Here is a 26,020-nt window from a genome sequence, read left to right as displayed (position 1 = left end):
GGGTAAGTCACATTTTCCTTACCAGATAAACAATATAGTGAGAATATAGATACAGATATGGCAACTTTAATATGGTATTTGATAGCACTATTCAGTGTTTGGGGGGGGAAGGGTTATGATACCACTCTTCTCCTCAACAAATTTTAAAAATCACATATTACTCTATACTTAACTGATTGTGAGGTTTAGTCCATGCTGTTATTCATATGTAGGTATTTTAACAAAACCAGGAAAAAATGGGTTGCTATGGAGAAACATTGTATGCATTGTGCCAGGCAGCCTGATTGTGCACCTGCACTACGGAGAGAGTAGCACAGTACCATATGTCTGTAGATATGGTGCATTCCGGCTTTCTGCCTGCCACACATCGCAATAACTTTGCTTGCTGCACTGTGTTAGACCTGGCATCCTTACGTGGTCTAACCCCAGTCTTTTTGCCTTTACCCCATATTTTGTTGCTCTATCTTTTGGTTGGTGTAGGAAGTTGGCTCTGTATGCACTATTTCAAAGTAAGGAATAGTATGCACAGAGTCCAAGGGTTCCCCTTAGAGGTAAGATAGTGGCAAAAAGAGATAATACTAATGCTCTATTTTGTGGTAGTGTGGTCGAGCAGTAGGCTTATCAAAGGAGTAGTGTTAAGCATTTGTTGTACACACACAGGCAATAAATGAGAAACACACTCTCAGAGACAATTCCAGGCCAATAGTTTTTTGTATAGAAAACGATATTTTCTTAGTTTATTTTAAGAACCACAGGTTCAAGATTTACATGTAATACTTTAAATGAAAGGTATTGCAGGTAGGTACTTTAGGAACTTTGAATTAGCAAAATAGCATATACAGTTTCCATATAAATCACATATAGCTATTTTAAAACTAGACAGTGCAATTTTCAAATGTTCCTGGGGGGAGTAAGAGTTTGTTAGTTTTTGCAGGTAAGTAAACCACCTACGGGGTTCAGGTTTGGGTCCAAGGTAGCTCACCGTTGGGGGTTCACAGCAACCCCGAAGTTACCACACCAGCAGCTCAGGGCTGGTCAGGTGCAGAGGTCAAAGTGGTGCCCAAAACGCATAGGCTTCAATGGAGAAGGGGGTGCCCCGGTTCCAGTCTGTCAGCAGGTAAGTACCCGCGTCTTCGGAGGGCAGACCAGGGGGGTTTTGTAGGGCACCGGGGGGGACACACAAGTCAGCACAGAAAGTACACCCTCAGCAGCACGGGGGCGGCCGGGTGCAGTGTGCAAACACGCGCCGGGTTTCCAATAGGTTTCAATGGGAGACCAAGAGGTCTCTTCAGCGATGCAGGCAAGGGGGGGGCTCCTCGGGGTAGCCACCACCTGGGCAAGGGAGAGGGCCTCCTGGGGGTCACTCCTGCACTGGAGTTCGGATCCTTCAGGTCCTGGGGGCTACAGGTGCAGAGTCTTTACCAGGCGTCGGGATCTGAGGAGCAGGCAGTCGCGGTCAGGGGGAGCCTCAGGATTCCCTCTGCAGGCGTCGCTGTGGGCGCTCAGGGGGGGCAACTCTAACTACTCACGGTCTCGCAGTCGCCAGGGAGTCCTCCCTGAAGTGATTGTTCTCCACAAGTCAAGCCGGGGGCGTCGGGTGCAGTGTGTCAAGTCTCACGCTTCCGGCGGGAAACGCAAGTTGTTTCAAAGTTGCTTTTTTGTTTCAAAGTTGCAGTCTTTGGTGAACAGGGCCGCTGTCCTCAGGAGTTCTTGGTCCTTCTAGATGCAGGGCAGTCCTCTGAGGCTTCAGAGGACGCTGGTCCCTGGGGAGAGCGTCGCTGAAGCAGTGTCTTTAGAAGTGGGGAGACAGGCCGGTAGAGCTGGGGCCAAAGCAGTTGGTGTCTCCGTCTTCTCTGCAGGGTTTTTCAGCTTAGCAGTCCTCTTCTTCTTAGGTTGCAGGAATCTGAGTTCCTAGGTTCTGGGGAGCCCTTAAATACTAAATTTAAGGGCGTGTTTAGGTCTGGGGGGTTAGTAGCCAATGGCTACTAGCCCTGAGGGTGGGTACACCCTCTTTGTGCCTCCTCCCTGAGGGGAGGGGGGCACATCCCTAATCCTATTGGGGGAATCCTCCATCTGCAAGATGGAGGATTTCTAAAAGTCAGAGTCACCTCAGCTCAGGACACCTTAGGGGCTGTCCTGACTGGCCAGTGACTCCTCCTTGTTTTTCTCATTATCTCCTCTGGCATTGCCGCCAAAAGTGGGGCGGTGGCCGGAGGGGGCGGGCAACTCCACTAGCTGGAGTGCCCTGTGGTGCTGTAACCGCCAGGTGTTACAGTTCCTGCAGGGGGAGGTGTGAAGCACCTCCACCCAGTACAGGCTTTGTTACTAGCCACAGAGTGACAAAGGCACTCTCCCCATGTGGCCAGCAACATGTCTTGAGTGTGGCAGGCTGCTAAAACCAGTCAGCCTACACGGATAGTCGGTTAAGGTTTCAGGGGGCACCTCTAAGGTGCCCTCTGGGGTGTATGTTACAATAATAAATGTACACTGGCATCAGTGTGCATTTATTGTGCTGAGAAGTTTGATACCAAACTTCACAGTTTTCACTGTAGCCATTATGGTGCTGTGGAGTTCGTGCATGACAGACTCCCAGACCATATACTCTTATGGCTACCCTGCATTTACAATGTCTAAGGTTTTGCTTAGACACTGTAGGGGCACAGTGCTCATGCACTTGTGCCCTCACCTATGGTATAGTGCACCCTGCCTTAGGGCTGTAAGGCCTGCTAGAGGGGTGACTTATCTATACTGCATAGGCAGTGTGAGGTTGGCATGGCACCCTGAGGGGAGTGCCATGTCGACTTAGTCGTTTTGTCCTCACTAGCACACACAAGCTGGCAAGCAGTGTGTCTGTGCTGAGTGAGGGGTCCCCAGGGTGGCATAAGATATGCTGCAGCCCTTAGAGACCTTCCCTGGCATCAGGGCCCTTGGTACCAGGGGTACCAGTTACAAGGGACTTACCTGGATGCCAGGGTGTGCCAATTGTGGAAACAAAAGTACAGGTTAGGGAAAGAACACTGGTGCTGGGGCCTGGTTAGCAGGCCTCAGCACACTTTCAAATCAAAACTTAGCATCAGCAAAGGCAAAAAGTCAGGGGGTAACCATGCCAAGGAGGCATTTCCTTACACAACCCCCTCCCCCCCCCCAAACGAAAGAGGATGAGACTAACCTTTCCCAAGAGAGTCTTCATTTTCTAAGTGGAAGAACCTGGAAAGGCCATCTGCATTGGCATGGGCAGTCCCAGGTCTGTGTTCCACTATAAAGTCCATTCCCTGTAGGGAGATGGACCACCTCAACAGTTTTGGATTTTCACCTTTCATTTGCATCAGCCATCTGAGAGGTCTGTGGTCAGTTTGAACTACAAAGTGAGTACCAAAGAGGTATGGTCTCAGCTTCTTCAGGGACCAAACCACAGCAAAGGCCTCCCTCTCAATGGCACTCCAACGCTGCTCCCTGGGGAGTAACCCCTGCTAATGAAAGCAACAGGCTGGTCAAGGCCATCATCATTTTTTTGGGACAAAACTGCCCCTAGCCCATGTTCAGAGGCATCTGTCTGCACAATGAACTGCTTGGAGTAATCTGGAGCTTTTAGAACTGGTGCTGTGCACATTGCTTGTTTCAGGGTGTCAAAGGCCTGTTGGCATTCTACAGTCCAGTTTACTTTCTTGGGCATTTTCTTGGAGGTAAGTTCTGTGAGGGCTGTCACTATGGATCCATATCCCTTCACAAACCTCCTGTAGTACCCAGTCAAGCCAAGGAATGCCCTGACTTGAGTCTGAGTTTTTGGAGCTGCCCAGTCCAGAATAGTCTGGATCTTAGGCTGGAGTGGCTGAACTTGGCCTCCACCTACAAGGTGACCCAAGTAAACCACAGTTCCCTGCCCTATCTGGCATTTGGATGCCTTGATAGAGAGGCCTGCTGATTGCAGAGCCTTCAAAACCTTCTTCAGGTGGACCAGGTGATCCTGCCAGCTGGAGCTAAAGACAGCAATATCGTCAAGATAAGCTGCACTAAAGGACTCCAAACCAGCAAGGACTTGATTCACCAACCTTTGGAAGGTGGCAGGGGCATTCTTTAAACCAAAGGGCATAACAGTAAACTGATAATGCCCATCAGGTGTGGAGAATGCTGTCTTTTCTTTTGCTCCTGGTGCCATTTTGATTTGCCAGTACCCTGCTGTTAAGTCAAAGGTACTTAAGAATTTGGCAGCACCTAATTTGTCAATCAGTTCATAAGCCCTTGGAATGGGATGGGCATCTGTCTTGGTGACAGAATTAAGTCCTCTGTAGTCTACACAAAACCTCATCTCTCTCTTTCCATCTTTGGTGTGAGGTTTGGGGACTAGAACCACTGGGCTAGCCCAGGGGCTATCAGAGTGCTCCATTACTCCCAATTCCAGCATCTTGTGGACTTCCACTTTGGTGCTTTCCTTAACTTGGTCAGACTGTCTGAAAATGTTGTTTTTGACAGGCATGCTGTCTTCTGTGTCCACATCATGGGTACACAGGTGTGTCTGACCAGGGGGTAGGGAAAAGAGCTCAGCAAACTGTTGCAGGACCTTCCTACAGTCAGATTGCTGTTGGCTAGAGAGGGTATCTGAATAGATCACTCCATCAACTGAGCCATCTTTAGGGTTTGTGGAGAGGAGATCAGGGAGAGGTTCACTCTCAGCTTCCTGGTCCTCATCTGTTACCATCAACAGATTCACATCAGCCCTGTCATGGAAGAGCTTAAGGCGGTTCACATGGATCACCCTCTTGGGGCTCCTGCTAGTGCCTAGGTCCACCAGGTAGGTGACCTGACTCTTCTTTTCTAGCACTGGGTAAGGGCCACTCCATTTGTCCTGAAGTGCCCTGGGAGCCACAGGCTCCAGAACCCAGACTTTCTGCCCTGGCTGAAATTCAACCATTGCAGCCTTTTGGTCATACCAAAACTTCTGGATCTGTTGGCTGGCCTCAAGGTTTTTACTTGCCTTTTCCATGTACTCTGCCATCCTTGAACGTAGGCCAAGTACATAGTCCACTATGTCTTGTTTAGGCTCATGAAGAGGTCTCTCCCAGACTTCTTTCACAAGAGCTAGTGGTCCCCTTACAGGGTGGCCAAACAGAAGTTCAAAGGTTGAGAACCCTACTCCCTTCTGAGGCACCTCTCTGTAAGCGAAAAGCAGACATGGCAAGAGGACATCCCATCTCCTTTTGAGTTTTTCAGGGAGCCCCATGATCATGCCTTTTAATGTCTTGTTGAATCTCTCAACAAGGCCATTAGTTTGTGGATGGTATGGTGTAGTGAATTTGTAAGTCACTCCACACTCATTCCACATGTGTTTCAGGTATGCTGACATGAAGTTGGTACCTCTGTCAGACACCACCTCCTTAGGAAAACCCACTCTGGTAAAAATACCAATGAGGGCCTTGGCTACTGCAGGGGCAGTGGTCGACCTAAGGGGAATTGCTTCAGGGTATCTAGTAGCATGATCCACTACTACTAGTATGTACATGTTCCCTGAGGCTGTGGGAGGTTCAAGTGGACCCACTATGTCCACACCCACTCTTTCAAAGGGGACCCCCACCACTGGAAGTGGAATGAGGGGGGCCTTTGGGTGTCCACCTGTCTTACCACTGGCTTGACAGGTGGTACAGGAGACACAAAACTCCTTGACCTTCTGGGACATGTTGGGCCAATAGAAGTGGTTGACTAGTCTCTCCCACGTCTTGGTTTGTCCCAAATGCCCAGCAAGAGGAATATCATGGGCTAAGGTCAGTATGAACTCCCTAAACTCCTGAGGCACTACCACTCTCCTAGTGGCCCCAGGTTTGGGATCTCTTGCCTCAGTGTAAAGGAGTCCATCTTCCCAATAGACCCTATGTGTTCCAGTTTTCTTGCCATTGGACTCTTCAGCAGCTTGCTGCCTAAGGCCTTCAAGAGAGGGACAGGTTTCTTGCCCCTTACACAACTGCTCCCTTGAGGGTCCCCCTGGGCCTAAGAGCTCAACCTGATAAGGTTCTAACTCCAGAGGCTCAGTTCCCTCAGAGGGCAGAACTTCTTCCTGGGAAGAGAGGTTCTCTTTTTGTTGTTGTGTTGCAGCTGGTTTCCCAGTTGTCTTTCCTTTTCTCTTGGTAGGCTGGGCCCTTTTTCCAGGCTCCAACCCTACTTTTTCACCCTGAGCCTTGCACTGTGCCCTTGTCTTGACACACACCAGTTCAGGGATACCCAGCATGGCTGCATGGGTTTTCAATTCTACCTCAGCCCATGCTGAGGACTCCAGGTCATTTCCAAGCAAACAGTCTACAGGGATATTTGAGGAGACCACCACCTGTTTCAGGCCATTGACCCCTCCCCACTCTAAAGTTACCATAGCCATGGGATGTACTTTAGTCTGATTGTCAGCGTTGGTGACTGGATAAGTTTGTCCAGCCAGGTATTGACCAGGGGAAACCAATTTCCCTGTCACCATGGTGACACTGGCACCTGTATCCCTCAGGCATTCTCCACTTGTCCCATTAATTAAGAGCTGCTGCCTGTATTTTTGCATGTTAGGAGGCCAGGCAGCCAGTGTGGCTAAATCCACCCCACCCTCAGAGACTAATGTAGCTTCAGTGTGACACCTGATTTGCTCTGGGCACACTGTTGATCCCACTTGGAGACTAGCCATTCCAGTGTTAGCTGGAGTGGAGTTAGAAGTGGTACTTTTCTTGGGACAGGCCTTGTCTCCAGTTTGGTGTACAGGCTGATTACAGCTACGACACCAGGCCTTTTTGGGATCAAAGTTTTTACCCTTGTACCGAAAATTGGTTTGTGAAGAGGCTCTGGGCCCACCCTCCTGTGCAGGTTTTTGGGGGCCTGTAGAAGACTCTTTACTATTTTTACCTTTGGATTTCTCAACACTCTTCCCCTGGGGAGGTTTTGTGACCCCTTTCTTTTGGTCACCCCCTGTGGATGTCTTGGTCACCCTAGTCTTGACCCAATGGTCCGCCTTCTTTCCCAATTCTTGGGGAGAAATTGGTCCTAGGTCTACCAGATGCTGATGCAGTTTATCATTTGAACAATTACTTAACAGGTGTTCTTTCACAAATAAATTGTACAGCCCATCATAATCATTTACACCACTGCCTTGAATCCAACCATCCAGTGTTTTCACTGAGTAGTCCACAAAATCAACCCAGGTCTGGCTCGAGGATTTTTGAGCCCCCCTGAATCTAATTCTATACTCCTCAGTGGAGAATCCAAAGCCCTCAATCAGGGTACCCTTCATGAGGTCATAAGATTCTGCATCTTTTCCAGAGAGTGTGAGGAGTCTATCCCTACACTTTCCAGTGAACATTTCCCAAAGGAGAGCACTCCAGTGAGATCTGTTTACTTTTCTGGTTGCACAAACCCTCTCAAAAGCTGTGAACCATTTGGTGATGTCATCACCATCTTCATATTTAGTTACAATCCCTTTAGGGATTTTCAACATGTCAGGAGAATCTCTGACCCTATTTATGTTGCTGCCACCATGGATGGGACCAAAACCCATCTCTTGTCTTTCCCTTTCTATGGCTAGGAGCTGTCTCTCTAAAGCCAATCTTTTGGCCATCCTGGCTAACAGGAGGTCATCTTCACTGAGGCTATCCTCAGTGATTGCAGAGGTGCTGGACCCTCCTGTGAGGGAAGCAGCATCTCTGACTATCACAGTTGGTGACAGGGCTTGAGGGGCCCTGATCTCCCTAATTGGGACTGGAGGGGGGAAGTCTCCTCCAAGTCACTAACTTCATCCTCTGGGAAGTCATCCTCAGAGGGGTTGGCTTTTTCAAACTCTGCCAGCAGCTCCTGGAGCTGTATTTTGGAAGGTCTTAGGCCAACTGGTATTTTCTTTATTTTGCAGAGAGACCTCAGCTCCCTCATCTTAAGATGGAGGTAAGGGGTGATGTCGAGTTCCATCACATTCTCTTCTGCACTAGACATTATGTTTCTAAAAGTTGGAATACTTTTTAAGAATCTAAAACTATCTCTAGAACTTAATTCAAACTTTCACAAAACTTTTAAACTCTAAAAGAAATGCTAACAGGGACTAACACAAGGCCCTAGTAGGACTTTTAAAAATTTAGAAAAATAGCTCAAATTTCAAAAATCAGTTTCTACTGACAATTTTTGGAATTTAGTCGTGTGATCAGGTATTGGCTGAGTAGTCCAGCAAATGCAAAGTCTTGTACCCCACCGCTGATCCACCAATGTAGGAAGCTGGCTCTGTATGCACTATTTCAAAGTAAGGAATAGTATGCACAGAGTCCAAGGGCTCCCCTTAGAGGTAAGATAGTGGCAAAAAGAGATAATACTAATGCTCTATTTTGTGGTAGTGTGGTCGAGCAGTAGGCTTATCAAAGGAGTAGTGTTAAGCATTTGTTGTACACACACAGGCAATACATGAGGAACACACACTCAGAGACAATTCCAGGCCAATAGGTTTTTGTATAGAAAAATATATTTTCTTAGTTTATTTTAAGAACCACAGGTTCAAGATTTACATGTAATACTTTAAATGAAAGGTATTGCAGGTAGGTACTTTAGGAACTTTGAATTAGCAAAATAGTATATACAGTTTTCGTATAAATCACATATAGCTATTTTAAAACTAGACAGTGCAATTTTCAACAGTTCCTGGGGGGAGTAAGAGTTTGTTAGTTTTTGCAGGTAAGTAAACCACCTACGGGGTTCAAGTTTGGGTCCAAGGTAGCCCACCATTGGGGGTTCAGAGCAACCCCGAAGTTACCACACCAGCAGCTCAGGGCCGGTCAGGTGCAGAGGTCAAAGTGGTGCCCAAAACGCATAGGCTTCAATGGAGAAGGGGGTGCCCCGGTTCCAGTCTGCCAGCAGGTAAGTACCCATGTCTTCGGAGGGCAGACCAGGGGGGTTTTGTAGGGCACCGGGGGGGACACAAGTCAGCACAGAAAGTACACCCTCAGCAGCACGGGGCGGCCGGGTGCAGTGTGCAAACATGCGTCGGGTTTCCAATAGGTTTCAATGGGAGACCAAGGGGTCTCTTCAGCGATGCAGGCAGGCAAGGGGGGGGCTCCTCGGGGTAGCCACCACCTGGGCAAGGGAGAGGGCCTCCTGGGGGTCACTCCTGCACTGGAGTTCAGATCCTTCAGGTCCTGGGGGCTGCGGGTACAGAGTCTTTACCAGGCGTCGGGATCTGAGGAGCAGGCAGTCGCGGTCAGGGGGAGCCTCGGGATTCCCTCTGCAGGCGTCGCTGTGGGGGCTCAGGGGGGGCGACTCTGGCTACTCACGGTCTCGCAGTCGCCGGGGAGTCCTCCCTGAAGTGATTGTTCTCCACAAATCGAGCCGGGGGCGTTGGGTGCAGTTTGTCAAGTCTCACGCTTCCGGCAGGAAACGCAAGTTGTTTCAAAGTTGCTTCTTTGTTTCAAAGTTGCAGTCTTTGGTGAACAGGGCCGCTGTCCTCGGGAGTTCTTGGTCCTTCTAGATGCAGGGCAGTCCTCTGAGGCTTCAGAGGTCGCTGGTCCCTGGGGAGAGCGTCGCTGGAGCAGTGTCTTTAGAAGTGGGGAGACAGGCCGGTGAAGCTGGGGCCAAAGCAGTTGGTGTCTCCGTCTTCTCTGCAGGGTTTTTCAGCTTAGCAGTCCTCTTCTTCTTAGATTGCAGGAATCTGAGTTCCTAGGTTCTGGGGAGCCCTTAAATACTAAATTTAAGGGCGTGTTTAGGTCTGGGGGGTTAGTAGCCAATGGCTACTAGCCCTGAGAGTGGGTACACCCTCTTTGTGCCTCCTCCCTGAGGGGAGGGGGGCACATCCCTAATCCTATTGGGGGAATCCTCCATCTGCAAGATGGAGGATTTCTAAAAGTCAGAGTCACCTCAGCTCAGGACACCTTAGGGGCTTGTCCTGACTGGCCAGTGACTCATCCTTGTTTTTCTCATTATCTCCTCCGGCCTTGCCGCCAAAAGTGGGGCCGTGGAGGGGGCGGGCAACTCCACTAGCTGGAGTGCCCTGTGGTGCTGTAACAAAGGGGGTGAGCCTTTGAGGCTCACCGCCAGGTGTTACAGTTCCTGCAGGGGGAGGTGTGAAGCACCTCCACCCAGTACAGGCTTTGTTACTAGCCACAGAGTGACAAAGGCACTCTCCCCATGTGGCCAGCAACATGTCTGGAGTGTGGCAGGCTGCTAAAACCAGTCAGCCTACACGGATAGTCAGTTAAGGTTTCAGGGGGCACCTCTAAGGTGCCCTCTGGGGTGTATGTTACAATAAAAAATTTACACTGGCATCAGTGTGCATTTATTGTGCTGAGAAGTTTGATACCAAACTTCACAGTTTTCACTGTAGCCATTATGGTGCTGTGGAGTTCGTGCATGACAGACTCCCAGACCATATACTCTTATGGCTACACTGCACTTACAATGTCTAAGGTTTTGCTTAGACACTGTAGGGGCACAGTGCTCATGCACTTGTGCCCTCACCTATGGTATAGTGCACCCTGCCTTAGGGCTGTAAGACCTGCTAGAGGGGTGACTTATCTATACTGCATAGGCAGTGTGAGGTTGGCATGGCACCCTGAGGGGAGTGCCATGTCGACTTAGTCGTTTTGTCCTCACTAGCACACACAAGCTGGCAAGCAGTGTGTCTGTGCTGAGTGAGGGGTCCCCAGGGTGGCATAAGATATGCTGCAGCCCTTAGACACCTTCCCTGGCATCAGGGCCCTTGGTACCAGGGGTACCAGTTACAAGGGACTTACCTGGATGCCAGGGTGTGCCAATTGTGGAAACAAAAGTACAGGTTAGGGAAAGAACACTGGTGCTGGGGCCTGGTTAGCAGGCCTCAGCACACTTTCAAATCAAAACTTAGCATCAGCAAAGGCAAAAAGTCAGGGGGTAACCATGCCAAGGAGGTATTTCCTTACAGTTGGCCTTAGAACTCTAGCATTGATTAGCAGTAGTAAAGTGCTCAAAGTGCATGTGCTTCTGCCCTAAAACTTGGTAACCTTGGTGCACACCCAGTTAGCATATTTAATTTACGTGTAAGTCCCTTGTAGAGTGGTATGCCACATACCGAGGGCCTATAAATTAAATGGCCCCTTTGCTGAGCCTGACTGTCCCCAGGGACTGCTGTCTGCCTTATTGAGCCACCCTCCTGCCTACTGACCTGGACCCTGTCAAGAAGAACTGTAACCCATATCCAGAGTGACTCCATGGGCTTCTGACACCCCGTGAATCCACTAGCACATTGCGCTGAAGACGCACTAAAACCAACAACTGAGTCAGCGACACCCAGCTCACTATCATCAGGGTGCAAAATCGCTGCATCCAACACATTGCACCCCAGCGTGAACGCCGTGCTGCATCAGAGACTACCTATGAGGCAGATACTGACCGTGTGCATTGCACCAGGTCTGTCCAATCGAACGACCAGTGTGCGCTCTCACCTCTGCCTGCATTCAGTACTGCAGACATCTGTTGTGACCTGCTTTAGGCCCGGGAAGTCCCGCCAAGAGCACACGAAACACTGTGACCGGATTGCCTGCAGCAAGTTAGCTGCAGGGGTGAGTGTCTTCCCCTTTCTGCCCGGACTGCAAACCCAGCCCCAGGGGTCGCATAGAGTTCCTCGACCCCTGGCTAGACTCATGCAGACCCCTCTGGTTTGCATGGCACCACTTACTGCCCTGAACACATCACCGAACTGTTGAAAAGCGGCCTTCATGACTGAAATAACTCTGGCGGGGGACGGCTTTTAGACCTTATCATTCCAAAGCGCATTTCTTGTACCGTACAGCCTCTAATAGACGCGCACTACAATCGTCACTTCTTACTCACTGATATTGGCATATGCTATATTGCGCAAGATACCTACTGGATTTTAATCATTTTATATTTAAAGTTTATTATATGAAGAGTCACTTATTTTTCTAATCTTGTGTGGAGTCTTTTTTTGTATTTAACACTGAGTTGCTGTGAGCATATCGCACAAATACTTCACACATAACCGCTGAGGGTAAGCCAGCCTGCTCTGCGCCAAGCTCCCGGAGGGTGAGCACAGGTTATCTTTAGCATGTATCTGACTTGCCCTGATTAGAGTGGTTGGTACTCCCTGGCGTAGGTGCATACCCTAGCCAGCCAGAAAACCCATTTCTAACTCACTGCATTGTGAAACATTTTAGTAAATTTACCCCAGCGTCTTTCTGAAATGCCTGAACATCGGGTACCCCACGGCCACACTAATTTATCTTGCTCATCGCCTTCTGCTAAATATGTGTTAAATAATAGATGACCTGCAGAGGACAAGTAGAGATGTCGACTTCTGAAGACGACATAAATAAGAGTGATGCTTGAACGGTGGCAGCTCTGGCAATACATAGCCAATATAGAGCAAATGGTTAAATTATATAATCTATTGATTCAATATTAGGTGTTCCACGTTTTAATACAGTCATTCTTGCCCCTGCTCCTCTACCATAGGCAAGGGGTCCTGCTGGAGGGACCTTAATTTTAAGAAGCCCCGTGTATTGTTTTTCTTTCTTGTGTTTCACAAGGACCTTGGTTAGAAAGCGCCTGTACTCTTCGGATCGTAAATTATACTTATGTGTTCCATACTGGCACACCTTTAATGGTCCGCCTGAATCTGGAACCGTTGTCTACAAGGTCATTGTAACATCTTTGGTTGCTTGAAATACGTTTCAGTAGTTTCCACTCTCCCATTTAAACGAAAATCGAAACTGATTTGTCACTGAAACATATTAAGACTGACGCTAAAGTCAGTTTGATGAAGCACTAAGTAAAAAAGATGGCAGTCATCTGAAGAGCTAAAAATCAATGAACAGAGGCAGCAACTATTCATGTTTAATGTACCCTTAAATGAAGAATTTTATCGCGAGTGTGATTTTAACTCTAATAGCAGACACCTAGTAGCATGCTCCTGGAAAAAAGGTTGCAGGATGCTGGGTTGATATTGAGGTTTAACACAGGGCAGCAGGGCCAAATACCTCTTTATAGCTGAGAAGCTGCCCTCCAGTGTACCATTTTAGTGGCTTCTGTCCAAAATGTGCACGATTCCATCAGTTTGCGTTAGGACACTGGCCCAGATTTACATTGTGTGACACTATGTGACACAAACAATAGCAACTATCCGCTATGGCTCACAAATTTATTTTTTTGACTCAAAAGGTAAAACAATTGTAGCACTAAACACTATTGTAACAATTAGCGCAAAACCACTAAAAATACATGCAATGTGGGCTTAACAGGTTGGGAACAGCGCACAGCAGTCTAGGAGTCCATGTAAAGCCAGATCAGCTAAAGTCACAAAAACTAGCTCTTAGGCCCAAATTTATACTTTTTGACGCAAATTTGCGCTAGCGCAGATTTGCGTCAAAAAGTTTACAGCTGGCTAACGCCATTCCAACGTACAAGCCGGTCACCTTATTTATGGAATGGCATTAGCCGGCGCTGCGGCCTGGTTAACGTCAAAATAAATGATTCTAACCGGGCAGCGGAGGCGTAGGGAAGAATGTGGGTTTTGCGTCAAAGAATGGTGCAAGTCAGTTTAGAGTCAAAAATATTGACTCAAACCTGACTAGCGTCATTTTCTTACGCACCCCTGGAAATTACTCCTGTCTTAACAAAGACAGGAGTCATGCCCTCCAGCCCAATGGCCATGCCCAGGGGACTTCTGTCCCCTGGGCATGGCCATTGGGCACAATGACATGTAGGGTGCCCAAGTTAAGTCCCCCATGCCACTTTAAAAAATAAAAATTAAAATACTTGCCTATACTTACCGTAGATGGGTCCCACCATCCATGGGTGTCCTCCAGGGGTGGGTGAGGGTGGCAGGGGGTGTCCCTGAGGGCAGGGAAGGGCACCTGTGGACTGCTTCTGAGCCCACAGGTCCCTTAACGCCTGCCTGACCCAGGCGTTAAAAAAGGACTTTTTAAGACCCTCTCGTGCGTCATTTTTGCACTTGAGTATAAATAAGGCGCAAAGGCCTTAGAGTCATTTTATGCCCTGGAACGCCTATCTTACATATCATTAACGCAAGGTAGGTTTCCACGGTGAAAAAGTGACTCAAACTCCATAAATTTGGCACTAGACGGGTCTAGCGCCAAAGTATAAATATGGAGTTAAGTTTGCTCTGGATTTGCGTTAAAAAAAAAATGACCCAAATCCGGCGCAAACAGAGTATAAATATGCCCCCTAGTGCGGAATACTGATGTCAAATGAAAAGAGGCACAAACAATGAGCAAAATCCAATAACATGAAATTTCCACACTTAGGCCCATATTTATACTTTTTTAGTGACGCATTTGCAATGCTTTTTGACGCAAAAATGGCACAAACTTCCAAAATACAATTGTATTTTGCAAGTTTGTGCCGTTTCTGCATCAAAAAATGACGCAAATACTGTGCTAAAAAAGTATAAATATGGGCCTTAATGCGTGTAATTGTGACAAACATTACACATATTACGCAACTGAATCTTGTGATAGCATCTGTATGAAGAAATTTCTACTTGAGGTATAAATCTCATGTAAGACACCACTCCCTTGTTTTATGGCATAGCACTAAAATTATGTTTAGTGTCGGCCTTTTGTGTTTGTCTGGCATCTTTGGCACATGATGTGCTGTGAAAATGAAACTGTACACTTTTTGTGCCATTCACACAATATAGCAGTGCAGATTTTTGCAGCTCTGCAAGGCACAATGCTTGGTAAATCCACCCCTCTGTGTATTGCGGCAAATTCAATGCAGGAAATTACAAAGGGGAATCCGGGTTTCGGCAGTTTTTTTGAGCGGGATCTGGCTGACCCTTAGATATATGCTAAATTTGTTCTGGTTTAACTTTCTGGTACCGGCCACAATTTAGCACCTTGTGCACGTTGTCTGCTTTCAGGTCGGTGCAGCAATGTGCAGGCAACAAAGTTTTTTTCTTTTCCAGCTGGGTCTACAACAAAGCCCTGATTTAATGGGCCATCAGCGCTTCATGTGATCAAGTATTAGCCTGTCTGGCAGCCGTATGGAACCAACACATAGGCCCATATTTATACTTTTTTTGTGCCGCGTTTGTGTCATTTTTTTTACGCAAATGAGGCGCAAACTTAAAAAATACAATTATATTTTGGAAGTTTGCGCCGCTTTTGCATCAAAACATGATGCAAATGAGGCGATAAAATAGTATAAATATGGGCCCTACATTCCAATGCAAATGGAGGAAACAAAGGGGTACTGCTTAATACTTCAAAAGTATGTTAGAGAAACTGTGATTTGGAGGCAGGTTTCTGACTTCTTGAGTCCCCTTTGTAAGAGATGTGCATGCACTGTAAGAGTGCAGTTGCATCTGTGTTTATGAGCAATTACACAAATAACGATTTAAATAGCACTTACTAATTTATTTTGTATTTAATACTTTTATAGTGCTACTCATCTCAGAGTAGGGTATCAGAGTCCCTTGCATCGCACACCTACATGCACAGACAATAATTCATACGTGTGTAAATCAATGTACAGGAAAAGTTACGAAAGACAAACAGGGCTATACGTTTAGGAGTCACTTATTGTCCATATTTCTAGATAATATATTTTATGTGTGCATGTTGAGGGAAACCGAGTTAAGATTTAAAACATAACTCTAAGGGAAACAGAGTTAAGATTTAAAACATAACTCAGCCTGTACTAGCATGTAATGGATCCCTTTCTTGCAAGCTTAGAATGACAGCAAATTGGGGAAAAACAATATGGATCTAAACCTGTGCTTTGCAGTTTGCAAGGCGATCCTGAATGCTCACTGTGCTACATTGGGATTGCAATTTATGAACTGGAAGTAACAAAGGATCTCTGTGTCACAAGCAGTAACCTACTTGCCTAGCTACATAAAATACAAATCTGTGAATCTGCATGTTACACATGTTGCTTTGTAGCAGGTACGTTACCTCTCTATGGTACTTTAGGAGTTAAAAATGTGACTGGCCAAAAACACAGAACTCTCCTGACACTGTATTAAGTGTTATAGTTATTTTACTGTTATTATAATTGCTTGAAAATTGCTGGGCATACACAAAGAGCTCTGCAGCATGTGTCTTAACCATGTAAGATATGACAGCTAATTTGTGATCAATTAAGTATGCTAAATTATTTTTAATGTAACATTTGTCCTTGGTGCTAATTTCTTTACAGCATATCCTTTAAAAAATAAGGCCCAGATCTGCTATTGTTTTGAGCCGGGTTTGCATAATTTCTGTGATACTATACAGCAAAAAAGTGTTAGGGCGTGATTTACTATCCATCACAAACCAGGGTGTGCATTGGATAATATTCTAAGGTTATGAAATGTGTGCTATGCAATGTTTCGCATTACTATGTCAAGAGGGTGTCCGTGGGTGATGCATGGGCATTCCCATGCAACCACTGATGGGTTTTGATACAAGTTCCCAACTGCAAACAATGCTAGACAGGGAATTGAGCCAACATCATATGTAACAATGAGAAATGGTTTCCTCTCTCCTCATTTTCCAACTTTGCATGTATGCTGATGTGTACAGCACACATATAGTGGGAAAAGCCTTGAAGGTCTATGGTGCATGGATGTGTGCATTGGTGCTTGGCTGCCAAAAGTGTGCCAACGTTGGGTAAGGGAAAAAACTGCACTATTCCATAGTAGGTATAGCACATTTTTCTCTCTCTCCCTTTGACACAAAACAACTTCGGTGCAGTGTTGTCTTGCATCAAAGAATAGTAAATCTGGTGCGAAATGTATACTTTGATACCGTTTAATGATTTGGCCCCTCATGACTTCACCCTTTTTCACTGCCACACCTTGACCCCCAATTGACGGGTTCCTGGAGTCTTTTTTTCCCTATATCAGCACTGTGCACTTTTACATTTAAAGCAGTATTTGAGGTAAGGCTGCAGATTTTCAAACAGGCTATCAGCCTCTTAAAAGGTGGCCTTTTGCAACAGTTGTTTTAAGGAAATGTAAACGGCTTCGACAATCACAGGTCTGGTTAATGTTTTTTTGCCTACCCCACATTTTATTTTGCAGAAGACCCTCCAGATGCAGAACAAGAAAACGATAACGTTATGAAGTCTCCGCCTCCTCCTCCTCCTCCTCGTCGCATCTATCCACCAGGATCCGGCCTAGCGACAGCGAGACCAGCGGACATCCCACACTCCGTGAAAAAGGACCCCTCAAAGGTTGGGGGATTCACATGAAAATGGTTTCAGCTAGGCACAAATTGCACGTGTGCAAATACTTCGGCGATCAAATTTGCTACGATAAGAGTTAGAGCTGGTGTTTGGGCTGATATTGATGCTGGCGAAAAGCCACATTTTCGGAAATCATGTAAAGCTGATATTTCAGACATTAGTTTGTTTTAAAGAAAAATATATTATCGTCTATTCTAGGAAATCCTATCTCGAGCGTTCTGGTTAATTATGTTAAGCGTGACTCCGCAGTTTCTAAAACACATTCACATCGATTCCGGATGTGAAACGTATCCTGATTGTTAAACAACTCTGAGCAGTGTCTTTAAATGCTGACATTCTTTTGAGAATTGCTTGGGCTCTTTGAAGGTCAGAGATAGGAGTTACTTTGAAAATGGGCAGACACTTTGTTCTAGTTTGAAAACCTTTGGAAAAAGACTACTGCACGCGTGGGGCTTTTACTGAAAACACGTGACCCTGGGCGGATGAATTTGTATAATATAATTGAGAAAAGCATCTTTAATTTGTACTATTGTTTTCAATGTAAATATTATCAAACTAGAAGACCGAGATCATTTGTTTAACCAGAACAGCGCATTTTTATCTCTAGGACACACTAGCACTGATGAAGTCATTCATATCCCGTGCTCTTACTGTGTGCATCGTTTCCCAACATTCTAGGAGCTCAATGACGATATTAACTCACCTTCTCAGTCAAAATTCGCAAGATGTCAAACTGAGGACCAAATCTCTCACCCGAAGCCTCCTGTGGCAACAGATTCCACCACAAAGGATGACGAAGAGCAGGAAGGAGAGCGCATAATGGCAGAATTGCAGGTAAAGTTTCCTTGCGGAGGGCTACTGTGAAGCCACCGTGCACGTATCGTAAATTGTATTAACAGTGACAGTCACGCGCTTTCTTGCCAAGAAGTGCGACTAGTGCCATTCCTAGCGTGTAGCGATAGTACCACCTAGCGGACAGTAGTGGAAAGGTGCTCACGTTATGGAGCTATTTCATAATGAAAATAAACACAAGGTCCTGTTATTATTTATTGTTGAGCTAGGGCCAGCCTCCATCTGGGAAAAATGTTTCTTAGCTGGCAACACTAATATCTGCGGTAATCTATTTGAGTTAAAAAACGGAGATGAAAGCTCTTCTACTACAACGACATTTTGGACAGTTGTTCCCTTAGCCAGCCTTCCTCAACATAACGTACCGTGCCCAAGAGTGAGTCCAACTGCAATACTCCTGTCCCACGTTACTAACCTTGCTACTGCTACCTTCACCACCTACATCCCCTTATAATCTGTACACAATGCATGCCTTAGTAACAAGCAAACTTCCCTTTGTTTCGACCCGCCACTTTGTGTCTCTGCTAATGATATTAACTAGCAATTGGTTGCAGCGCTTTAGCTCTTGTAATGAAACCTGTTTTATGGTAAAACACTCTAACCCTTCTGGGTAATGTCTGCGCTATATGAAACTGCATAAATAATTCCAGGGACCCACAGGAAGGGTAGGCGCACAGGGAAAACTGCCGTTACTCTAACTGCCGTACGGCAAACTTCCAACCAGGAAGCAACCAAGTGAGGAGGGGAGAGAGGGGGGGGGGGGGTAGGGGGCACTAGGGAAGAATCCAGACATAATAAATGCAATAGAACTATTATCTGATTTAGAAATCCAGTCACCTTCACTGTCAAGACTGCACCTTGCTGGCCATATTTTCTGCCTGGGCTTGTACCACTGTTGGTTGGATCTACCAGTGCGGCAAGGGACAGCTTCCTGATCTCGCCTTCCACCTTTGACCACTGTGACATTCCTTCTTATCTCTATTTCAGCATTGCAATAGGCATGAATACTTAATGCCCGTCTGGAAAAGTCCAAACCTAGTGCATTTTTATATGCTTGTTTAGACGGCAACCGGCCTCTAGCTAAATAAATTTGCGTCATATGGAAAGAAAGAATGAAATACAAGATGGTGTTGATTTCAAAACTCTCACTTTCTTAGGCTTTTCAGAAGTGTTCATATATAGAAACACCCTCTAAAGGCCACGCCGAGCAGTCCAGGGTTGAGAACCAGACAAAAGACACAAGACCGGTGGGATTGATACATCCAAAGGAAAAAAAGGTAACACTGGGTGAATGAAGTCAACCAATCATTTTTACGATGCAGCTTATCTGTGACTTGTGCCTGCTGGGCTGTTCTCTGCTATTTTGATACTTTGAATGACAGTAACATAGTTAATGGTAATGTGTACGAACTAAAAACCTATTCAGGTATGGTGTAGTATGAAAGCTCACAGAAAAAAGTAATCAAAGCTGTGATGGTTCTGGCCACCTCTGCCATTGTCCTTATCCAATGATCAATTACTACTAAGTGTATGGGGTAAAGAGTTATGAAATGTAATGCGATTCATTCCTCAATGAAGCCAATATTCCGGCAGTGCAAACTCTACCCCCACCTGCTCTAAGGTGATTTTGACATTACTATTAGCACCACTCCTATATCAGCTACTAATATTTGCTCAACTTCTCTCCAACGTTGCCACCACCAACACATTTTTCTTTATCACCTTTTCAACAAAAGTTCTCTGTTCCTAACCCCAATCTTCAAACATCATCATGCCCCACTTATCACCGACAACTTCTCCTCCAACCCCATTCTGATATACATGTTCACTAAACTGGCCTCTGATTATTACCTGCTTCCCATCCATTAATGATGCCGGTTCATCCTGGAGTCTTGTTCCTACTCGCCACCACCAGCTTGACCTTGTCCTTGAAGAACTCTCCTCCATTCTGGTCCAACTGAGCATCACCTAATGGATGCCTTTCACCCGGCTTCTGTTGCAACCTTTCCCTTCGTTGACACGCTACCCATGCTGACACATTTAGCTCCAATAGTGGCAAAAGCTGCATCTATAAGAACCTTGAAAACTACTAGTTATCCCTGTTGCAGGTCATATTTTCCTACTTTGAGGCAGTCTTCTTTTCAAAACTCACCACAACTGTACATGGGCTTGCATGTTAATAACTCAAGCTCAAATACTTCCAAGTTACATCTACATTGATGCCACTAGAACTACAGCCAATACATCCTGACAGTAAGATTAAAACATAATTTTTGTAACATGAATCCTTTTCTGGATCCACATGCTGTGCATTATTCCTCCATCTATTGGTTGGGTCTGGAATTGTCACTTTTTTTCTCTTTCTCTCTTATGTCAGACGGCACCCAGGACATTCCTGAGCCTAGTCTCCATCTTTAGATTCTTTTTCTGCCTTTGGATCTGGAAGCAACGGAGGAGCTGTGAAAGTTTTTAAAAAAATTCGAGGTTTTTGGAAGAAAAATCAAACTATGTGCAGAAGACCACGAAAGAGACAATGACGTTAGGATGGAACCCTTCTCTCTTCCTTCTGAAGGGGGACCCCACCATGTGGTCAGAGAACGAGGTGAGACGGGGGGAACATGGAAAACACCCCCTTTACGTTCTACCCCAACTGCCACCACAAATTTGCACAAAGAGACTCCCACAAGGTCTGCAACCTCTGTCTGCCTATAGACCATCTAGACAAGGTCTATGAGGCCTGTGCCGCGTTCGTACCATAAGCCCTTAAGGTATGCTGAAGACAGAGGCTGGAACACCACACCACTGTGTCCAGCACTCTGAGGACGCAAGTTACACAGAAAAATATCACCATGTCTAGTGTCGACAACAACAACGTAGAGGAAACAGTGACAGTTCCTGGCGAAGGATCAGACGTCGAATCATACGCGACCGATGCAGAAAAGAAACAACGATGACAGCGGCAAAGGACCCCGAGAAGAAAAAACACAAGGTAATAAAGTAGCCGAAAGGTCCTGGACATAAAACACTGTGACAGTAAGTCCCACAAGGTAGCCTCAGCACTGAAACAATTGTCGCTTAGAGGTCAACCGAAAACAAAGGAGCACCATGGCACAGATACCAAGTGTGGGATTCTGATGCAAACAAGACTCTATCAAAACCCTCGACAATCCCATCCACTCAAGAGGAGCGAGAGAAAAGACCAAGGCTTCAGAGATGACAGAAGTGTTGATGCAGAAGAAGAGACCTACGCTGATGTTCGAAGCAGAAGAGAAGACGCTCGAGGTTTAAAGAAAGAAAAGAAGGCTTGGACCGAAATGGCAGCACTCCTGCAAAGAAAGGAGTTTGTTGACTATTTTAATGATTTTCGGATCCCGCCCAAGCTGTCGATGTCCTTCAGCACCAAGGACGACAGTCTGCCTTGGAGACTCCAGCAACACCAGAGCCCCGTGAAGAAGGACAAGAAGAGTTTTATCGATTAAAGGAGGCTGAAGAGGCAACAGGGTTTGACGAAGAATTGTGACAAAATCTCAACACCGAATCCCCAGAGGAAGGAGTGGACAACAATCCGTCAAGGCCATTGCCATCAGACGACCTCTCCATGTACAACAACCTCATCAAATGGGCTTCTGAAACTTATGGAGTCCAGCTGGAGGTAGAAAAGAGAGACTCTTGTTTTTTCCTCAAGACCCTAACTCTAGCCATCAAGGGGAACCTATACCTTCCACTGCTACCCAGCATATTAGATCAAGGGATGGAGGCATTTCAGGAACCTGCCACTGCAAAGGCGGTAACTCCCAGAGTAGAAAAGAAGTACAAGCCATCTACTCAAAACCCAAAATACATACAGGAAAAAGCTCCTGCTGACTCGATCTTTGTAACAACCACAAGAAAGCGGAACAGCGCCCACACCTCCATCATACCACCATCTTCGAAGAAGAGCAGGAGGCTTCATTTGATTGAGAGGAAGGTGGAGAGGTAGGAAGATGGAAAGGAGCCCAGTGGAGGATTGCCAACTCCAATGCATTGTTAAATAGATACAGGCTCCAACAATGAGACAAGATGGAGTCCCTCTTGCAACACCTCCCAGAAGAGTACAAAAAGAGGGCCAAGGCAGTCATGCAAGAGGAGAAAAACATAGCTAAAACATGCCTGCCATCAGCCTTGGATGCTGCTTACACTGCCAGCAGTCACATGTGCACAGACATAACACTAAGGAGGCGTACTTTGCTCAGAGTGCTGAGGTACAAACCAGAGGTACAAGCCTCCATAATCAATATGCCCTTCACAGAAGACACTCTGTTTAGACAGGCAGTCAATGAGACCTTACAACAACTTAAAAAAGACAGCGAAACGGCCAAAGCAATGGGAGCTCTACAATACAGTGGCTCATTTAGAAAGGGAGGAAAAACAGCCCGAAGGCCCACTGGCAGAGTGCCTTTCACATTGGGGCAGCAACAGCAGCCACCACAAGGCAGATCACACCAAGCCACAAAGCAGACTACGTACCAACAGTGACAACATCCAGCTAGATAGCCCTTTCATGCCCAAGGAAGGGGAAAAAGACAAACCACCCCTCCTCCCACCCCCCCCCCCAAAGGGAGGGACCCAACAATCCCTGTCCCCACATAACACCAGAGGGAGTCAGAATAAGAAATTACCCACAGGAGCGGGAAAAATCACCTCAAACAAATGAATTCTGAATGTGATATGCCATAGGTACTGCATAGAACTAATGAGGGAACTACCTCAAATGCCCCCAAAACCAAAAGAAATTCAAGTGGGAGAGATCATACAACTAAGAAAGAGGTGAAAGAACTCTTACAAAAGAAAGCCATCAAAAGAGCACCACCAAGGAAACAAACAAGGGAAATTGTTCTCCTTACTTTCTCGTCCCAAAAGAGGATCTAACTCTGAGACCAATCTTAGACTTCGGATTAGTAAATTAATTCGTACTCAACACTTCAGGAAGAAAACACTCCAAGGAGTTACACCACTTCTAAGGAAAGGGGATTAAATGGCAACCTTAGATCTAAAAGATGCCTGTCTACACATCCCAATGAATCACAGACACAAGAAGTACTTCTAATTTGTAGTAGAAAAGGTGCAGTTCCAGTTCACAGTGCTGCCATTTGGCATAAAATCAGCACTACTGATCTTCACAGAGTGCCTCGCCATGGTTGCAGCATACCTAAGAAAAGAGGGTATCCATGTGTACCTATACTTAGGTGACTGTCTAGTAAAAGCGAAATCAAAACGAAAATGCCCAAAGCACATTCAAACAGTAATCACCACATTACAATGTCTGGGTTTCTCAATAAACCACAAAAAGTCATCACCACAACTGGAACAGGAAAATATGTTTTTGGGAGTGACCCTAAACTCAAGGACAGCCTGAGCATACCCTTTCTCTGAAGAGGGCAGAGTCGATCACAGAGCAAGTGCGCCTATACCAGAAGGGGCAGACTCTGACAGTGAGGACAGTCCTGAAACTAATAGGTACGATGGCATCATGCATACACCTCATAACACGTGCCAGACTGCACATGCAACCTTTTCAAGAATGGATCTGCAACAAATGGTCACAAGCCACCGAGAGTTGGGAGGATCTTGTGGTTGTCACAGTAAAGGTTCAAAAGGAAGCACAATGGTGGCAATCCAAAACACCACAAATGCAGTGACACACATCAATTAGCTGGAAATGAGAACAGTTTGAATAACCCTGAAGGCATTCCAAACCCACATCACAGGTCAAACTGTATTAATACAAACAGACAGCACTACCACAATGTTTTATCTCAAACAGGGAGAAACAAAATCATTCGCCCTGAGAAAGCTAACTCAAGAGATATGGTAATGGGCAATACCAAGGAAGATCACACTGCAAACAGTCCACCTGCTAGGCAAAGAAAACACAGAGGTGGAGAGTCTAGACAGACAAGACAGCAGTTCGAACGAATGGGAACTTAAACAACAGACACCAGAGGAAATATTGAGAGCCTGGGGGAGACCAGAAATCAACCTGTTCACAACAGTAAACAACACAAAATGGCAACAGAGGGGAATGCCCTGTCAGTAAACTGGTCAGGTAGATTTGCCTATGCCTTTCCTCCAATCTCCCTAATACAAAATGTACTGGAGAAAGGCAGACGACCAGGGACACACCTCCTCTTCATCGCACCACAATGGGCCAGACAAACATGGTACTTGGACCTACTAGAGATGTCGAGGGGTCAAATGATAACAATCAAAGCAGAACAGGATCTGCCAACAGTACAAAAGGAGAAAGTGTACCACCCAGAGCCAGCAACACTTAGCCTAGTGCCAAGCCACCTGAATAGTTAGAATTTGGACATCTCCAACTGCTGCCCAGAACAATGGGAATCTTTAAGGAAGCAAGAGGGGCTACTACTCAAAAATGCTATGCAGCAAAAGTGGGAAGATACGTTCACTGGTGCACAAATAACAGCTATGGCAACAAGGACAATGCAGAAAACTGTATTAATGTATCTCACTCACTGCTACATACCGGGCTAACCTATTTATCCTTAAAGGAACACCTTGCAGCGAAAGTACACTAGGAACACTTCATGTAACAGTTTCTTCACATTCCCAGTGGTGAAGAAATTCCTAGAAAGAGCTAAAAGAACTGCTCCACCAAGATCAGTTCCAGCACCACCGCAGAACCTAAATAGCTTTCTAACGCAGTGAATGTCAAAGTACTTTGAACCTTTGCACAAAAGAGATCTATAATCACTAACGCCGAAGACATGCCTGGGTCCGGCTACTTAATGGGGGTGGGGGGTGCTTACAGGGGGAGGGCACAGATACCATCAGGTACACACTGTTGCCTCATACCGCTAGAATATTTTTTAAATTTTTTTAAACCTCTGATCAGTTGTGACTGAATTTGAATATGTTTTAATTGATTTTTGCTGCTGTTTGTTGCCTCAACGCTGCTTGCAGCACCGCATCACGGCACAGTTGAGTGCTAGGTGGGGGAACAGACTTGGAGTCTTCCTCCACTGAGGAGGTTCTAGCCATGTTCAGTGCCTCACCTGATACACAACAGTTGGATGCCCTATTGGTTAGTGTGCTAGTTGTTCACTTCCGGGTCGGCTACTTAAGGTGCACCGGGACTTCGAAGTGCCTCTGGCACACTAAAAGTGCACCAAAGGCAACCCCGTACGCACCCACTCCATGCCAAGCCAGACTAGGGTAAAGGACCACTGCCCGTTGAAGCAGGAAAAAAGGTCCGTTACTCTACAAAAGAAATACGGTCTCTAAACTTTTCCTTAGTTAGGGCGTGCATGCATGCACAAAATTAACGCTGACAACAAGGTACTTTAACTACAGAGATTGTAAGCTGACTATCAATGGCCCAATACCTAAAGTTGCCACAGACAGACCAGAGAAGGGTAGTGCTAAGAGCCAGCATTGGCATTTATACCTATTTAACTGTAAATCTTTACCCGAACACATTCTAGAATTGTTCACCTTCCTAGAAGAGGAAAAACTAATTGCCATGTTCCTCACTGAAACCAGGCTTCAAGAGAACTCCGTGCCTGACATTGCAATGACTGTTCCTCAGAGCTATGCAATTGCCAGGCAGGACAGACAGAGTCAAAAGGTGTGGGGGAGTAGACATTTTATATAAAGAAGAGATCACAAAATTTGACCCCAGGTTACTCCCTGGATGTTAAGGCCTGCTATTTTCCATGGAACTATCCCCAACCTTCACATTCTCTGGGTTACTTTTATATCGTCCACTGGGCCCGGCCACCTAGTTCATACAGGCCCTCCTTGATGCTGTGGCAGAACATAAGTCAGCTGACAGCAAACTTTTCAGTGCCAGGGGACGTGGATCTCCATCTTGAAAATAATAACTGTGAAACTATCAAGAATTGTTTTATGGGCCTGGATGCGGTCCAACTATAACACAGTGGGTCAAAACCCCAACTCGTAATCAATGTCACCTTCTTGACCCCATTTGTTCCAA

At 46.1% G+C, this 26,020-nt stretch overlaps 1 protein-coding gene across 12 annotated transcripts in view; it reads left to right on the top strand.

Annotated features, from left to right (window-relative positions):
* KIAA1217 (KIAA1217 ortholog) overlaps positions 1 to 26,020 on the top strand; it is a 1,319,791-nt gene that overhangs the window by 1,257,634 nt on the left and 36,137 nt on the right. For all 12 annotated transcript variants that reach the window (XM_069211370.1, XM_069211371.1, XM_069211380.1 and 9 more), the window contains 3 exons: positions 17,012 to 17,163; positions 17,854 to 18,009; positions 19,182 to 19,301. In XM_069211370.1, coding sequence (XP_069067471.1) covers positions 17,012 to 17,163; positions 17,854 to 18,009; positions 19,182 to 19,301 — 428 coding nt within the window. The remainder of the gene's footprint in view (positions 1 to 17,011; positions 17,164 to 17,853; positions 18,010 to 19,181; positions 19,302 to 26,020) is intronic.

Source organism: Pleurodeles waltl, chromosome 10, assembly GCF_031143425.1.
Source record: "Pleurodeles waltl isolate 20211129_DDA chromosome 10, aPleWal1.hap1.20221129, whole genome shotgun sequence".
NCBI lineage: Eukaryota > Metazoa > Chordata > Amphibia > Caudata > Salamandridae > Pleurodeles > Pleurodeles waltl.
The sequence above is the reverse complement of the archived record's forward strand: the minus strand, read 5'-3'. Positions and strand labels throughout refer to the sequence as shown.